The 18,876-nt window shown below is 46.3% G+C and overlaps 1 protein-coding gene across 3 annotated transcripts in view; it reads right to left on the bottom strand.

The window, feature by feature from the left end:
* Positions 1-18,876, bottom strand: part of DOT1L (DOT1 like histone lysine methyltransferase) — an 88,502-nt gene that overhangs the window by 32,303 nt on the left and 37,323 nt on the right. For all 3 annotated transcript variants that reach the window (XM_048497174.1, XM_048497172.1, XM_048497173.1), the window contains exons 6-9: positions 17,819-17,913; positions 16,614-16,676; positions 13,538-13,593; positions 7,933-8,012 (exon numbers count right to left, since the gene is read on the bottom strand). In XM_048497174.1, coding sequence (XP_048353131.1) covers positions 7,933-8,012; positions 13,538-13,593; positions 16,614-16,676; positions 17,819-17,913 — 294 coding nt within the window. The remainder of the gene's footprint in view (positions 1-7,932; positions 8,013-13,537; positions 13,594-16,613; positions 16,677-17,818; positions 17,914-18,876) is intronic.

The raw sequence follows: 18,876 nt of genomic DNA, 5'->3' as shown, positions 1-18,876 counted from the left end.
GCCAATGGCAAACTGTCTCTGAAAGTCTCCTTCCTTGAAAATAACATGGGGCCATCCTAAGTCAGCTGTGATTGGACGGAACTTTCCACAACCCACCAGGACTGTATGCGCAGCGGAACACAGGCAATTTTGAAGTCACCCTTAAAATCCAGCTTCAGATACCACATCAATCAATCACTGCAGCACATGTACCCTGACCGGCAGCACGGGCAAAAAGTGAGAGATGATCTTAAGGGTCTCCCAACACAATGCAGTGACCCTCAGAAGCTATAAACATAGGCCTGACAAGAGGGACGTGACTCTCTTTCACTACTGCTAATGACAGAACGGGGTCCCCTTGTCACCAAACACCATCTCGCTCATCTCGGCATGGCAAACTCGTCTGGCTTCTTGGCACGGTCCAAGGTTCTGGGCCCAACCGCCTAAAAGTTTTGAATGGCCAAGGCACCCCAGGTAGTGTTTCATACAGAAAGAGGCAAGGAGAATTAACTTCACCACAACACACACATATATACACACACACACACAAAACAGGGCTGTCTTCTTCCATTTCCAGATTGCTCAAATCATACGAACCTGTCCAGGACCTGCACTTACCTGGGGGTCCTTGGTGAAAACAAGCTCAATGGGTCGATAGGCTAGCAGAGATCTCTGGCAAAGAGCATTTTTTTCTGCTCACTCAACCCATCCCCAATTACGGAATTCTTTGCACCCCCCCGGAGATACGTTGGCACAGTACCCATACGCATTCTGGTTTCAAGCTGCCAGAAGGCTTTCAAGAAACAGATTTTCACAAGCTGGCTTTTACACAATCTCTGCTTGCCTTCCTTGCATTTTACTATTTAATGGGTTGGTCTGCACACAGACCTTTGTCTTTTGTGGCTGTCTAGCGTTACATGAGAAATGAAGCTACCAGTTTCTAACCAGCAAGCCACCTGAGAAGATTCTACTCTTGGTGCCTTTCTCTGCACGTCAGATTATGTGTCACAGGATTTCTGAGTTGCTGATGCCCCCGAAGGATTCTCGGCCTACCGAGGGCCAGTCAGGACAAGTGCCGCCACTCTCTCAGAGTAAAACAAACTCTTCTTTTCAGAGGGTCTTTGGGGCAGGAGATTAGTCAACTGACACAGAAGACGCAGACGAGAGCTGTGCTCGTAACAGTGGCACCGGACCCTGCTGTCATCCTCACCACTTCACATATTTTCACATGTGAACACACACACTTCCTTATTTGAGTTTAACATCGCATTTGTGGTTTTGTGTCAACGCTGGACATGAAACCAAGGGGGACTGGGACAAAATAAAGTGAGTACATTCTTGAGAGATGCTAAAGAACTAGAAAAGAACTAGCTAAAGAACGCTGAGCCCTCCGGGGATAGGGCGGTATAGCAAGTTTAATAAATAATAATAATAAATAATAAAACCTTCTTTAGGGAGGCATGGGCATAGTTTTGCATTTTGAGTGAAGTTCCCATAAACATTTTTCCCACTCAAGTACTGCCACATTCTTAATAGTGAACGACTTGTATATTCTCAATAACTAGAAGAGAGGTAAACACAGAAAGAGAAACATGTGAGTTTTCTGCTCTCTCACCCTTCTTCTCTCTGAGAGCCCATGGTGAACTGGCTTGCGCATCATATGGTCTCTTATTACCATTTCATTTACAGATGCTTGAAAGAAGGAAACAGACATATTCCTCCTCAGCCGGCTCACAGTCCTCTGACTCAGAGGTGGGATCCAGCAGGTTCTCACAGGTTCCCGAGAGTAGGTTACTAATTATTTGTGTGTGCCGAGAGGGGGTGACTAATTGGTGATTTTGCCACGTGATTTTTGCCTTAGTAACGCCCCTCCTCTCAGCAGTAGCGCGCAGAACTTGAAGCAGTCTAGCAGGAGGTGCACCGGTGTGCGTGGCAGCCTGCGCCTGTGTGCATTTGTTTCCTGCCCAAGGACCAGCTCATAGGCTGCGTCCTTGCCACAGCCCTGCCCAGGAAAGCCCCGCCCCCAGAATGCCGGGCCATGCCCCACATAGTGCCCGCCCCGCCCAGCCCCATTGGCGCTACGCCACAGTTTGAATCCCACCACCATGGGAACCTGTTACTAAAATGTTTGGATCCCACCACTGCTCTGACTGTGCTGCTGGACTGCTGAGCCATCCAGCAGGGGAGGAACTGTTCCCCGGGCAAGTACTTCAAGCCCCGGGCAGGCGTTCTCCGGTGCCACCTCTCTGTCCTCCCCTTCCTGGACAGCTCAGAGGTTCTTTTGCGTTCCTGTGAACTACTGCCCTGATGGCAGTGAAATCCTGTCATTTTGGGCCCATGTTTAAATTTGGCTGGAACAAGGAAGGCAGGAAACTGACACTTGACTCTGTCCTGCTCTCATTCCCCGCCCCTTAAAAATTCTAGATCTCTTGGGTATGCGAGCAGGAGCAAAAGTCGGCGTTGGGATGTTGATGTCCTGCGTGATGGTGGACAATAAAGTCATAGGGCTGCAATGCCATCATCCACCATTGGACTTTCTCGTTGTGATGTCCTTGATCTTTTGGTCAACAAGAGGCCTGCATGGTTACAGTAAAAGGGTTACACAGCAAGTAATACCTTCACAGTATAGGGGCCATTTAACTACAAGTGCCTCCACTTCCAGAGGAGAGAAAGTTCTCTTTGAGGGGAACGGCTTATAAACAATTAAAAGCATGGAATTCTCTTGCATTAACCGGTTTCTCAGCCCTACCCATGAAGAGTCAGCATGCGGCAGAAACGGCTTACTGAAATTGAGGCCTCGTAATACTTCAGGAGTTTGGTAATATGAGGTTGAGGGAGTCCAGCACCGTGACACGGAACAGGTTTCTTGACATCCTTCTGCAACCAATCGGACAACAGAGATCTGGGCACAAATCGACCATAGCAGATGTAGCAGCTGTCGGACCCATTTCTTGATTGTGGGGGACAGCTGTTCCTGCAAGTCTTGGAGTTTCCCCCTGCATGGGACTTGGCTTCCTGCTTCCGACCCAACAACTGAGATACCGCATCAGAACTTTCGGAGAGTGGAGACCAGGCCCTCCAGATGTCAAAGAAAGACCGGATGCAAATGCTTTAGATGCTCACCCCACAAATCACTAAAAACCGCCACACAGTCAATGTACACAATCACATACTCATAACAGGGACTTAAGAGACAGTTGGACATGTGATGAAATGTGGTAGTTGAAGGGCATGGTGATAAATTAATGAAGTCCTCAAAAGGTGGTGAATGTTGGGTTTTTCCCTTCTCCTGGGCTACCAGTTGTAAACATTCTGGACTTTTTAAAGGCGCTCCAGCAACAAAGCTGCTCCTGGCATACGGAAAGCAAAAAAAATATTCATCTCTCTGACATCCAAATACCTCTGGATCAGCCATTGGGTTTCAGGCCAGATGTTACCAGCCTCATGGGCTGCTAGAGAACTCCATGACCTCCTCCTGTCAGAGGGCAATTGGCGTAGTTAGCTTGCGTGGTGTAGTGGTTAGAGCAGGAGAAATGGATTTGATTCCCCACTCCTCCACATGAAGCCTGCTGGGTGAGCTTGAGCTGGTTACATTTCTCTCTGAAGTCTCTCAGCCCCACCTACCTGATGGTGGGGATAGAAAGGGAAGGAGCTGGTAAGCCACTTTGAGGCTTTTTACTGGAGAGAAAGGTGGATATAAATCCAAATTCCTCCTCTTCTTGCTACCACGCCTGGTTTTGTGACAACGGAGTACGTGATCCAGACGGCGAGCCTCACTGTTGTTGAAAAGAAGGTCCTGTCCTGGTCCAGGTGGTCTTCCAACTGGGACTGCTGAGCAGAGGTCAGGGCTTCTGTCATGGAATGATGCTATCCTACAGCAAAGGGAACTCACATATGACTGTGAAAAGCATCTTTGCCTTTTGATCTCCTGGAGGGAAGACAGGAAACTATGCAGAGGTGCTGGGATGCAACTTCAAAAGGCCTAAATTACCTCGTGGCCTGGGGAAAACAAAGGATTTTGGATTCCATCTTGAGACGTGGTCAGAGAAGGATCTCTGGCCCATGGGTTCCCGGAATGGGGACAAAGAACTTCCAAATAAGACTGTATTCAGCTGAGCAATCTCTAACTGCATTTATGTTTTGTTTCTTTGCTTTGAACTTTTACAATAAATCGTTGAGAACTCAGCTGGTTGGAATTACTGAAGAAAAGGACCCAGGTCTTTACTGAAACAAGCATTGGCTCTCCCAGGCTTGCTTTCACTGTAGTTTCTATGGAATATCAGGCAATTCTGATCACCCATCCATTCTGTCACCAATAGAGGACCTGCTTCTATTCTGACAGCTCCTTCATCATGGCAAACAAAGCAGGCTTCTCCTCTCAAGGCACAACGAAGCCTGATTTGCAATCACTTGGTTTTAGCCCAGCTACAGATGACTTGACTGCATACGGAGCTCCCTCTCTTCCCAATCACTGTGTGTGGTTGTATCCACAGGTCCCCCTTATAAGCTCCTGGGAACATTCCACCAAGCTCCCACGCCAGGTCCGCCAGCCATACTGACTTTTGGGGCCCTTAAAACATCTAAGTGCTTGCAGGCCCGAACCTGGGCAAACTGCAACCCCTCTGGGAACTGTCACACAAATTTGCCTGCTCCCGTTGTCTGCTCTTCTGGATGCCCACCCCCAACATTCAGCTACAATTACCTCTTTTGGGGTGGGGTGTGTGTGTGTGTGTGTGTGTGCGTGCGTGCGCGCTGACGGTCCTGAAGGGCTTTTGCTGTAGGTCTCTGCCCTCAGCACCACACTCTCGTGGTTTCCTGCAATTCTTTTTTTTTACAGGCCCCCAGTCCTGCTTGTACTATGGATTCGGGATGAGTAACCACATTTTCCTTCCAGGTGGGCCATTTGATGCTCGCTGGGTGATCTCTTTGCACTTTGAGCCTTTTGTGGGCAGCGGCAGCCCCCCTAGGTGGCCCTCAGGCTTTTGGGCTTCCCTTATTCGTACACAGGCTCCACGTGAAAGAAGGCAATTTTGGGTGCCTGGCCATCATCTACTACCAAGGCCAACTGGCTCACAAACTCTGGATGTTATGGAGGGACCCAGACTCGACTCTTTGGAGGCCTTGGGGACGCTGCCAGAGGCCCTTCTGGCATTAGCCTTTCCTGAATGAGTTTCCCCAATATGCAGGCTATTTCATAAAGGCAGTTGGATTGGAAGCATTGCCTGCATGCTTCTGTCCGTGATGTGACATTTCTGAAAAGTGCCTTTTAAAGAAATAAAAACTTTTTTTCCATAATCATTGGCTGTGCTCAGGGCTTGAAGGGTGGAGAGGGCTGGCTCTGTAAGGAACAGCCCCCCAATGGCTGGCTACTGGGACTTGGGCTGAACACCTAAGGCTTGGTTAAAATGCCACCAGAAGGGCGACCGCACTTGGAGTGCTGGGTTCAGTTCTGGTCGCCACATCTCAAAAAGGATATTGAAGAGATAGAAAAAGTGCAGAGAAGGGCAATGAGGATGATTGAGGGACTGGAGCACCTTCCTTATGAGGAGAGGCTGCAGCGTTTGGGACTCTTTAGTTTGGAGAGGAGGCGGCCGAGGGGGGATATGATTGAAGTCTATAAAATTATGCATGGGGTAGAAAATGTCAACAGAGAGAAACTTTTCTCTCTTTCTCACAATACTAGAACCAGGGGGCATTCATTGAAAATGCTGGGGGGAGAATTCGGACTAATAAAAGGAAACACTTCTTCACGCAACGTGTGATTGGTGTTTGGCATATGCTGCCACAGGAGGTGGTGGTGGCCACTAACCTGGATAGCTTTAAAAGGGGCTTGGACAGATTTATGGAGGAGAAGTCGATTTATGGCTACCAATCTTGATCCTCTTTGATCTGAGATTGCAAATGCCTTAACAGATCAGGTGCTCGGGAGCAACAGCCGCAGAAGGCCATTGCTTTCACCTCCTGCAGGTGAGCTCCCAATGGCACCTGGTGGGCCACTGCAAGTAGCAGAGAGCTGGACTAGATGGACTCTGGTCTGATCCAGCTGGCTTGTTCTTATGTTCTTATGTTCCACATCATCTGTAGGAGTTATCTTCGTTAGCTGAACAGGTGCCTTCCAGAGGACTCAGCTATAACAGAAGCAGCCTGGCTGATGGAGAAACCACGGGAGCACTGGTCTTCGACAGTTTGCTGCTGATATAGGATTCGCCAAAAAAAACACTGCCCCACCCTCCCAGCAATACTGCCAAACAGTTGAGGCTCAGGGCTGAGTCTACCATGGCTGCTCCACCGGCACCAGGCGCCACCGTCATGGCAGTTGCAGGTCAGAAGTTCTCCGCTACCTGTGCTTGCTGTCCCGACCAGGGCTCGTAGGTCTCTTGCTCCCTTCCGCACCTTCTTTTGTTTCAGAGCACTCTGTTTTTTCCCTTGTTTGCAAGAATAAGCATTGGGTGGTTCTTGCCCTACTGGCGGCAGAATTCCGCTACTTCCAGCCCTGGCCATCTTGATATTCAGCCAGGCCTGGAGAGATGGTAGGCGGATGTCTGGCTCCCCACAGAGCTGCCCCCCCCCCCCCCACTCATGACTCAGCACACCCGAAGTCAAGGAGCGGCGGAGGAGAAATACGCATCCCTACATACACACAGAGAGAAATACACACGCCGTATCAGGAGTCACCAACCATTGCAAGCTAGCTTCTACAACCTTAATGGGGTCTTTTGCTGAACAGCTGCAGGGTCCAGGATGCACCTGGGTTCTCGCCAACCAGGGCTCCCTCAGTCCCTTGCTATTTGGTGCCAATGGGAGGGAGATGGATGGAGCTAGGCCAGTGGTGGCGAACCTTTGGCACTCCAGATGTTTTGGACTACAATTCCCATCAGCCCCTGCCAGCATGGCCAATTGGCCATGCTGGAAGGGGCTGATGGGAATTGTAGTCTATAACATCTGGAGTGCCAAAGGTTTGCCACCACAGAGCTAGGGTGTGCTCTTGCGCTCAGGCGTGTCCTGGTCCATCAGCAGTTCAATGCTGGTAGGAGGACAGGATCCCCACCACAGCAGAACAGCTGATGGGCCAGGGCAAGCTTTGGGCTGAACTGCCGATCCATCCACGGTGCACAGATGGGGACTTCCCTAGTTTCCTTCATCCTTACTCACCTGGAGTCATCCCACTTGGCTAAAAATATATGGGTGGCCAAGAAGAGTGGAGGAGGAGGAGGAGGGAAATAACCCCGGTTTGCCTTGAATGCGCTGAAGAACCTTATACCTAGTTCAGGGGTAGGGAACCTGCGGCTCTCCAGATGTTCAGGAACTACAGATTCCATCAGCCTCTGTCAGCATGGCCAATTAGCCATGCTGGTAAAGGCTTGATGAAACCAGTTCTGGTACATCTGGAGTAAACTGCAGAGATTCCTGACTCCCTTGACCTATCAGTGACCACTGGTTTAGTGGTGCCTGAATGAGGAGGGGGTGGAGCCTGTGGGAGCCAGGAGAGCCACCGTCACTGCCGTGCCCCCCCCCCCAGGAAGAAGCAATTGCCAATAAAAAGCTGGCTACCTCCGCAACACGTACAATACCTATCAGTCCAAAATATACGCACAAAGCACTGATCTGAGGTTTTTTGTTTCAAAGCAAACCTGAAAAGGTCCGAACTAATTTCACACTTCCTAGCCCCACTTCCCGTCCTCTACACAAGGCCTAAACATCTGAATAGGAGCAAGAAATGACCAAATCTCTGCCCCAAGAAGCCTGCAAATTGACATCCAGGCAGCCGCTGGAGCCGCTCGAAAGCTGCGAGGGACAAAAAATGAACAAGCCACTTCCAGACAACTGGCTGATCGGCAGCAGGAACAAGAACTCAACACCATCATGCAAGCGCAAAACACAAAGCTTCATGGCAGCCGCACCTGCGATGGGGAAAGCCAGGACAGAATTTGCCACAAAGGCTCAAAGGATTACCTTCTTTCATGTTCGCAAATCGTTCCTTCAGTTGGTGATCTACCTCAGGTCCAAAGGCAAAGTTATTCACAAATATGACGCTGTAAGATAAAAGCACCATTGGTAAAGATATGGCCACCACCTTGATTCCATTTTAAATATATAAAGCTGGTAAGGTAGAAATCTGTTTAGCAAACAACGTGGTTTTCCTGAAATGCATTGACTGATAATGTTAACAGTCTCCCAGCACCTCCTGAATTTTCAAAAACCACCAACCGTGCCTCCATTTTTTTTTCCTGCATCAAACTCTCAAACTGGGATATATTATTAGTCCAGAGGGTCAACTGGAGGGGAGCTGCCTTCATAGGCCCCTTCCGCACACGCAAAATAATGCGTTTTCAAACCACTTTCACAACTGTTTGCAAGTGGATTTTGCTATTCCACACAGCTTCAAAGAGCACTGAAAGCAGTTTGAAAGTGCATTATTCTGCATGTGCGGAAAGAGCCTTAGCGTCTGGAAAATGGCAGGGTGTGATAGTCTACAGCAGATGCTATGTAGAAGAAGAGTTGGTTTTTATACCTGCAAGGACAATCCCTAAGCTTCCTAACAGAAAGCCCACACATCAGTCTAATACAGGAGTCTGCAACCTGCGGCTCTCCAGATGTTCATGGACTACAAATCCCATCAGCCCCTGCCAGCATGGCCAATTGGCCATGCTGGCAGGGGCTGATGGGAATTGTAGTCCATGAACATCTGGAGAGCCGCAGGTTGCAGACCCCTGGCCTAATAGATCAGTGGTCCCCCATGTGGGCCCGTGGGAACCATGGAGCGCACGGATATCTTTTCTGGTGCCTGCCAAGTGTTTTTAGGAAGGCTCCTTCTTTATAATTTTATTGATTTTATAGCAACTACAACAAAACTAATAGGAACAATTACACAATAGTGATCCAGTCACTCTATACTACAAAGACAACATAGGTGAAAAACTACAACTAATTATTTTCTACTTCCCGCCCATCACCCATTGTTGAAGCTATCCGTAATATAACAAGCCTTTCCTTGAAATCAAAACCAGAAAGCTTTAAGATCTTAGTAAGTACTTTAAACCAAATTCCATTTCTAAAAAACAGCAAAGAAAATGCAGATATAACTATATTATAACCTTATCTCCCTGAGTTAAAAAACTGAAGACTTATGTATGAAAACCTTCCATCCCTCCTTAAATATCTGTCCCACAATTTTATATAATACTGACACCGAACATTTCTCCATTAACATTTATATCTAACATTTTAATACATTATCAGCTTTCATGAAATATGTCAATAATTCAACAGCTAGATATTCTAAAGTAAAAATTCTTATTTTTCTTCTTGAAAACTTCTTTAGCAGTTGATGTAGAAATGATTCTCTGTTGCCGTCCTTTGTATGTAAAAAGAAGACTCTCCCATTTAAGCCAAGTAAACTTTATCAGCTTCTTTCTTAGACCATCAGCTAGAAAAGCATAGTCTTTTCTCTTTTGTAAGACTCTCTTTCCATCACAATGACATCTTTCGCCTCCATCTTGAGTGGAGATTGCTGAAGAAACACTAAGGTTTGATCAGCAGCTTCTTTTGCAAAGATGACAATATTTCTGCATAATCCCCGTGATTTTGGATTTTATTGAGTTAACTCTGTAGACTTTTTCAATCTTTGCAGCCATCTCTTCCTCTTCCATCTTCAAAAAAAAGGCCAATACTGAGGCAATTTTCTTTTGAAGACTCCTGTTCTTCTGGTATCCATCTCAGTCTTAAGGCCTTCTCTCTGGTCTGATATTCAAGACGAAGCATGACCTGATCATGAGCTTTCAAGTTCCATTTGTACAGAGTTAGTACTTCCCCCCCAAAAAAAAAAATCTCTGACCTCTTCCTTTGTTGCTTTTAAGTCTTCTTCCAGTTGTACAATTTTTTTTAAAATCAGATTTTAATCTCTTCAAACTCCTTCAAAAATACAGCCACCCCGTGACTTCTAGTATAGATATGGCGCTGAGTAGCTGTGCCTAACTTTGCTCCAAATTTGTCAGACACTGTAGCTCAAGTGCACAGTTCTGAAAAGAGCTGCATGAGTTTCTCTGGATGAAGGAGAGCGCCAGATAAGCTGCATGCACTCCTGAGGCGATTTCCTCTAGGCAGGATCATGCAGTAACACTCACCATGGAGGTCTGTTGGAGATGAGGCGCTAGCAGAAGTCACTACCTTTTCCAGTTTGAACCATCAATCCCACCACAATGGGAGGAAACATCCAAGCAGTGTATCCCTTATGGATGGAACGAAGATAGAAAGAGACTGAAAGAGGAGTTCATATCCTGCTACCGATAAGCCCAACAAATCAGATCTTCCTAGGAGGTTTGGATTGACACGCAAATGTATATTGTAAAAAAAAGTCTTTAAATACTAAAAGATATTCCCAGAGGAGAAGGCATTAGAGTAAGACACCCATTTTAAATTTTAAAAAAATCAAGATCTTTATCTCCCTCTCAGTTGGTGGGCTGCCAAAACAAAACCAGAAAAGAAAAGACTTCAGAAATATGTCAGCAGCCAGCAAAGAGTGAAGAATTTGATCCCTGCATTAAATTATCAAAAACTTTGGGGGACTGTGAAAACAGTGCTGTGAAAACAGTGACATCTGTGAAAACTTTGGGAGACTGTGAAAACAGTGACAACGGTATCTACTAGAAGAGGGTCAGTTTCCCTTGTCATAGCCAATATGGCCACAAACTTTAAATCTGCCAGTATATGAAGTCTCAGGACAGAATTAAACTCTCTGAAAGACTTTGTCAATAACAACATTCCCCAGACGATGTCAGATCTTATAAAGGATATAAAGGAAATTAAAATAGTGCAAATAGAAGACAAGGAAAAAAGACCAAAGTAGTGAAAACATTAAAACAAGATGTGGACTGTACAATTGGAAATGAAAATACATGACTACATTATTCTTCAACTGGAATATTAAATTAAAGAGAAGGCTTGAGACAGGAAGCTACTAGAGGATTCAAATCCAGCAGAAGAGGAGCTGAATAAGAAAATTGCCTCAACCTGATCAGCGATTTGAAGATCAAAGAAGAAATGACGTCAACGATTGAAAAAACTACAGGATCACATCAAAAAATCTGAAAGTAAAAGGTTTATGTAGAGATGTTGTCATTTACTTCTACCCTAAAGAAATGACAGACCAAATTTTGGAAACACACAGGAAATCAGTTCTCAAGATTGAAGACAAGGACATAATCATGATGAGGGAGATACCTTCAAGAGTCTTAAAGAACAGGAAAGATTTTGTATTTTGGTGGCCATTTTAAGAAAAAATCAGATAAGATTTTCATGGATTAAATGGGAAGGAGCTTTCTTTACTTGAAAGAGATGACAGCAAAGAATTACTTCAATAGCAAGTGCCAAAGAGATCTTCAGGAAAATTTAAAAAGACGTCAAATAAAAATGTTCGGCAAGATCAATTAATGATTGCTAAGAGGGAATGTAAATGGGTTACTAGAAATTAGTGATAAAGTTGAGATAGTAAATTCAGTTATAATATTACGAGATGGGGGATAAGAGAGGGTAGAAGGTTTATGTTAAACATCTTAGACTTCGGGAAACTAGGTTAGGAGAATGTTTTTTTTTCCTTTTCATTTCAAATTGCCTCAAACTGTAAGTTGATATGTTAGAAAAGGTTGAAGAACATGGAGAAACTTATGTGGGGGTTGAGGATTAATAAATAAACAAAAAAGTGTAACTGATAAGTTTGACAGCAGGGTGTGGGCGGTAAGTCAATTAGTCAACTAACTTTATGTAGTGTATATAGTTTTTAGTGTTCATGTAGCACCACCTTTGTTGTATAAGTAGAATAGGGTGACTGGATCACCTCTCTTTTCCCCTCCCATGTTAGTCTTGTTGTAATTGTAAAAAAACTAATACAAATGATTTTTTTTTGGGGGGGGGGGGGAAGTCCTGTGTGGTTGCTGGTATATTTTCCAGTTCTTTGCTTGGAATATTTCCAATACTGCTTTTTAGAGAGTCTACTTCAATCTGCAGAGTCCGTATATTAGCAAACACAGCTTTCACATTTCCAGATACCCTGTTTCCCCTAATATAAGACATCCCCTAAAAATAAGACATAGTAGAGGTTTTGCTGAAGTGTGAAATATAAGGCATCCACTGAAAGTAAGACATAGCAAAGTTTTTGTTTGGAAGCATGCCCGACAAACAGAACACAGAAAAATAAGACATCCCCTGAAAATAAGGCATAGCACATCTTTGGGAGCAAAAATTAATATAAGACACTGTCTTATATTCGGGGAAACACGGTAGCTCCATTGTCTCCAATGAAGCTGAGCCTTTTCTAATTGAGGCCATTATATAGCTATGTCTGTAATGACCACTGGGTGGCACTATTGAACAGTCACCCACAATCAGAAGTAAACTAATTCTGGAACCACTCTTGCCTCTGTCTCTCTTGTGGAATGATGGTTTCACATTAGCATTTCTTTTCTGGTCTTACTCTGGCAAACTTCCAGCTCGAGAAAGCGTCACATCAGTTTTATTACGCGGCTGCAGAGCAGCACTCACTCTCCAACATCTTCAATTTAAAGAATCTCCCTTAGGCCAGTGCCCTTTTTATTCAATACTTTCTTTAACTTTTTAAGTTTTCTTCTACACCTTTTAGGGAGTTCTTCTGATTCTTTCTGGGATTATCTGCAACAGGTTCTAGGCATCTCTTTCAATTATCTCTTTTCTTCCTCATTTCATCAACGAGAGGGATGTGTGGCTTGAATGTAGTTCTCCCAAAAGAAAGGGGAGGTGGGGCAGCTCCAACTGGGAATGATGGCGACGCCGTGAGCTCTGACTTCTCCACCCCGTTGGTCTCTGCGGCTGGAGTTTCCATGTGATCCCAGCCAGAGGAGATTGTCTCAGGAGAATGCATGCTTTCTCCTGCTCTCTCCTTCCTCTGGAGAGGAATGAAGCTCTCTTTAGAACTGCGAACAGGAACTTCGGATCTCAGACCACTGTTCAAACCGGAAACCCTGTTTCCAGGAAGGCTTCTGACTGGTTGGGTGGATTTTTAAAAAATATTGTTTTTGACAGTAGCTGCCACCAGAGCACAAAGATCGGCACTGTGCTACTGAAGTTAAACTGTGGCAAACATTTTGTGGCTGGCTCCGCCTCCTGCAGCAGCCATTTTGTGGCAGCCATTTTGTTGCTGTAGCCACCATGCTGCGTTGGAATTCCAAATGTGCCCACAAGCTCAAAGAGAGCAACCCCCATATTACATAAATTAAAACCTCACAGAGCGAAATGAATGTTTCAAAGGTGCAGCTCTGGAGACAGACAGGTATCTAAATACATCCATATGGGACCCAAGCGCATACAGTGTAGTCTGTTTATTTAGAACACATCTATGCTGCCCCTCCAGGAAGCTGGTGGTCTGGGAGAAGTGGATTCAAACCTATTCAGTCATCCTCTCTTAGCCTAACATCCCATACAAAGCTGAGAGATGATAAAATGGACGAGAACGAGAACCGTTGCGACCCCTTGGGTTCCTTGATCAAATGGCAGAATCAAAACGCGACACTCGGACAGGATACGGTACCTTGTGTTAGCAATTCTCTCTCGCCATTCTTCCGAGAGGAAATCACCTCTTTCCAGCTAAGGAAAGAAAGAAAATTAATCTTGAGATTCCACTCCCCAACCGGTGACGAATGCGCAGTTAGGACACAAATGAAGAATGCTAGCCAAGATGCCCCACGTCAGGAAAGACATATTCCTCTTTGTGCATGTAAATATTTAAATACATTTACATCCCCCGACCCAGCAAGCTTCTGTTACTGTAATTCAATGGCCCAAATGCTGAACAGAATTGAAATGTCCTTATTTGATATTGCATTTATTACTGTGTCAAGATTACCAATTGTGCGCCTGGGGAGAAATGTAATTTGTCTTTTGTTCATGTGACATGCAAACATTCATTCATGGGTATTTCATTTCCACCCTCCCACCACCACCTCTGACTAAAACTGAGGCTGCAGCTCCACACAAATTTTCACACAGTCTGAAAGGAACCCTCAGGTACCTAAAAGGGCACCGTTACGGGATAACCCTACTGCGACCTCTCTTGGGGGCAGGTGTAAGAGCCTGTCGTCCTTCCCAGCAGCGCCCTCTCAGAGAGGTGTGCAAGTTCTTAGAAAGCAAAGATGAGCAAAACAAAAGCATCTTTTATTTGGAAAGTGCTGTTTCCAAACGAATTCAAAGCTTTATGTGGCACTTTTCAGTGGAGTAACACTGAGCCCTTCTGGGGGAAGGCAACCAATAATTTGAATGAATGAATGAATGAATGAATGAATGAATGAATGAATGAATGAATGAATGAATGAATGAATGAATGAACGAATGAATGAATGAACGAATGAACGAATGAACGAATGAATGAATGAATGAATGAAGAGAATATATTGTATATTTCTCTTGCACGGATTGAAATTAAGAGAACAACAACGAAGGCAGTGACAACAGGTGACCAGGTGGCTGCAATCTCAGGCACTCTCACCAGGGAAAAAACCCCATCGAGTTAACAGTATTTACTTCCAATTGTACATGGTTAGAATTTCACTGTAAATTCAGAACACCCAAAGTCGTGTGCATGATGTGCCGTGGAAGCTTTCATCCGCTCATCTATTTTAATAGGATTTAACTCTCCTCCACAGAATTCACTAGGGGACCGCATTGCATGCACTGTTTGCGGGCTCCACGTCAGTCTGGTGACCACAATAGCTTTTTATTCACAACAAAGATTCGCGTTGCATCAACCGCTATTTATGTGCAATAAACAAATGTGATATAAAGTGCAATCCCCTGAATGGGGATCTGTAGAGATGTGAAAAGCTCACTTGGAATGTTTACCCCTGGAATGGCTGATGGAGAGTGCGGAAAACCAGGATCACAGCATCTGAAAGCTGAGCCTCAGCCAAAAAAGGAGCAGCCGAACCGGAGGGATCGGGAAAAAACGCGACAGGAGGCGGTGTGGCAATGGAGACGCAGATTTCCAGAAGCTGAGTTTTGGGCTCCAAAAACCAATTCCCAAAGAGAAGTGATGCTGTAGTTGATAGGTGTCAAACTCATGGCCCTCCATATGTTATGGACTACAGTTCCCATCATCCCCTGCCAGAATGATGCTGTAGTGGGAAACAGAGCGAGCGAGCAGGCCGGCTGGTTGGCTTGGCTGAGCGCATGACACAATACACAGGGAGGGAGGGAGGGAGGGAGGAAACCTCCTTCCAGCTGCAGCCTCCGTGCGATACGCTTGGCTCACAAAGACCATTTTGTTCTGCCTGGAAAAGCACACACGGCTATTTTTGAAAACGACCGTGCGGCAGGCATTCAAAGCTGCAGAACGGTGGCTCTGTTTCAAAGGCACTGAAGGCATTTGGAGGGCTTTTTGAATCTTAAAAACAGCTGAAATTCCCGCTGGAAACCAGGGCATTAAATACACATATCCGGGAGAAGCTAACAGCCTGCCGTTGGTTTTTTTCTCGTTGCAAAAGAACAGACCGTTAAACTGTCCTTGGTGATGAGTGGGGGGGAAGTGAGATATGCAGAAAGCCACTGCTCTCAGGAAAAGCTAACCAGGCTAGGAACTATCAGAAGAGATGGGGTAGAGATCTCCCGTTTCCACCCTAACATGCTTCTTTTATTTGTTAGAAGGACCCAGGGTGGGGGATTCTGATTTGCCAACCAGCGCGTTCGACTTGGACCCCATTTCTGAGCACTGCATTTCAGAAGTCTAGCGCTAGCAAGTCCTATGAATTATTAACCCACATAATACAGCTTTCCATTTGGAGATTAAGGAGGTGATCCAGAGAAGGGGGAGATGGAGGAATGAAACAACACCCCCTTACTTCCCCTCCCTCCCTCCCCGATACTTAATCCAGCCAATGCAAACCAGAAATATCAGTGCAACAGCATATTCTAATTTTCCGCTCGCATGCTGTGCCCATGTGTCTCTGACATCATTACCCCTCTCTGGCACACGCAGCAAATGCACACAGATAACCGAGCAACCTATTTTCTTATTAGGGAAATAGGGAGAACACAGACAGGTGGGAATCATTAAAAGGGGAGAGAGACCTCATTACAAGAGACTGCTTGGAAGGAACCGCTCAACCACTTTAGATGGAAGTGGCTGCACATCATTACGCCCCCAGATACCTGGAAAGCATTCCGGGGGGACATTTCCACATTGGAACCACAGAAGCGCCATCTGTCTGCGCTAATTGCAAAGAGACGCTTTAAGCCTTTGCTAACGGAAACCCGAGCCGGAATTCCCAGACAGCCCATTGCTGCGGCCGCTCGAATCACCTAAGAAACTGAAATTTTAGGAAAAAAGCCTTCTCTGGCACGAGAAGAAAGAAAACAATCTTTTTTAAAATTAAAAAAAACACAGAGGGAGAGAGAAATTTAAAGGATATGCCTGCAGGTGGAAAAAGAAACTCTCCCGGCCCCTAAACCAATGCCACAATGCATGATTCCCTCACTGCTGTGAGAGCTAGAAACCAATTTCTTTTAAGAAATCTGACTCGACCACCGTAACCTACGTACGTTGTGTGCATATAGGGGAGTCTGTTTTCAAAGCCAAGCTCGCAGTTTTGCGGTTTCAGTTACTTTTCACTCACTGTGTATTCTGCGTGTTTTTTCCCATACCATTTCATCCACTTTCTGAATTCTTTGTCCATGGTCTGGAAAAAGGATGGAGGCGGGAGACAAAACAAACAAACAAACAAACAAAGACTTGCCATTAGTAAGCCTGGTTATCATTTGACATTTGAACAAACTGGGGGTGGGGTGGGGAGCAGCAGCCCTTGCGAGAAATTGTGCGTACAAAGTTCCCATCAGGAGACAGCCAACTTCGGGCAATCCAGGAAGAGCTTGTTGCCACCCAAACTCATGTGCGCAAAATCACCATATTTTTAAGGTGGGAAGGAAGCTGAACAGGGGTGTAATGAGGCAAACTGTAGCCCTGGGCAAAACCTGAGTTGGATGCCCCCCCCCCATGGGCAGCCACCCCACCACAACCAAAAAATTTTTTTTGCACCAGGTCATTGGTGCCTGCAAGGGGTGCATTTTAGACATATCGCCACCAAAATTTCAGCCTATCATCAGGAGACGGTCCTTATGCTACCCCCCAAGTTTGGTTCAGTGGGGACAAAGCTATGAACCCTCAAAAGGGTAGCCCCCATCTCCTTAGCTCCCATTGGAAAGAATGGGGGATGGGGCACCCCCTTTGAGAGTCCATAACTTTGGCCCCCCTGAACCAAACTGCACCAAACTTGGGGGGTATCATAAGGACAGTCTTCTGACGATACGCTGAAAGTTTGGTGCCGCTAGCCTAAAAACTGCACCCCCTGCAGGCCAAAAACGGAAAACCACTAAAAATACCCAATAACGAACCCTGCATTTTTGGTGCCCCCCACAAGGTGATGCCCTGGGCAGCTGCCCACCTTGCCCAATGGGCATTACGCCCCTGAAGCTGAAGGTGATTCTGATGGCCAGCCGGGAACAGAATCAATGAAACCCCAAGGGGTTGCAGCGGCAGGCGGTCGAGTTATCAGAATGGGCAGCCTGGAAGGGAATGCCTGCAGTTCAAGGCTGGGCTTGGCCTGGCTGGGTCCAGCTTTACACTGCAGCAGGCTTTGGAGGTGGAGCCCACAGTTTAAAGCTCAACTTGGCCACGCCCTGCCTTGAACTCCCACCTCCCTGGACTCCCGTTCGGGGGCAGGGCACGCAGGGCAGCGCTTGCCCCAGGTGCCAGTCTTCGTAGATATGCCCCTGGCCACAGAAACACCCCCCCCCCATTATGCTTGACTAAGTGACTGCATACCTCTGCGTATTTGGCGGGAATATCAGCTTTCTCCACCCCATAGTGATGTTTGCAGTTTGTGGCCGCAGCGACTTGCAGAACCACTTGACCCACACCTGAAAAAAGGTAAGACAAAGAAACAGAGTTAGACAGCCCTGGAACAACACAATATGTAAAAGAAGAAGAAGAAGAGTTTGGATTTATATCCCCCCTTTCTCTCCTGCAGGAGACTCAAAGGGGCTTACAATCTCCTTGCCCTTCCCCCCTCACAACAAACACCCTGTGAGGTAGGTGGGGCTGAGAGAGCTCTGAGAAGCTGTGACTAGCCCAAGGTCACCCAGCTGGCGTGTGTGGGAGTGCCCAGGCTAATCTGAATTCCCCAGATAATCCTCCACAGCTCAGGCGGCAGAGCTGGGAATCAAACCCGGTTCCTCCAGATTAGATACATGAGCTCTTAACCTCCTACGCCACTGCTGGGGTGGGGTGGAGAAGAGGAAGAAAGTCAAGGGCATGATAGCACATGACAAATGTACACATTAAAAGATCTTCCTGACACTCTTCTTTGCCGGGTGCAAAGATGAAGCCTGCAGCTGTCCTCTGCGATTTTAAATGAGTTCGAAGTCCAATTTCAACTGGGCTGCCACCCATGCAAAGTCGCTCTGCTGCTGCAACGTTTAACCAGGAAAGACAAAACCACACACGGCACATTGAGCTTCCTGGCAATACAGCAGGGTGAAAACACAGGGGGTAGCGCCACAGCAGCAAGATCCAGCATCTGACCCAGGACCCTCTCAACACGAGAATGTCCACTTTTGCTTCTCTTAAAAAATACCGTAAATATCTCGCTGCCTATGTGAGTAGATTAAAGCGAGGGACACACTGGCCATCCTCGGGGACACTCAGTTTGATCTGACCCCTTTCCCCCTACCTGAAGAGCAGGTTCCCAAAACTGTTGTGAGCTGAACAGCCAAAGAGGAAAGAAAGAACACAAGAAGAAGAAGAAGAAGAAGAAGAAGAAGAAGAAGAAGAAGAAGAAGAAGAAGAAGAGGAGGAGGAGGGGGAGGAAGAAGAAGAGGAAG

Source organism: Sphaerodactylus townsendi, linkage group LG05 (genome assembly GCF_021028975.2).
Source record: "Sphaerodactylus townsendi isolate TG3544 linkage group LG05, MPM_Stown_v2.3, whole genome shotgun sequence".
Classification (NCBI taxonomy): domain Eukaryota; kingdom Metazoa; phylum Chordata; class Lepidosauria; order Squamata; family Sphaerodactylidae; genus Sphaerodactylus; species Sphaerodactylus townsendi.
This window is presented reverse-complemented; position numbering and strand designations above follow the sequence as displayed.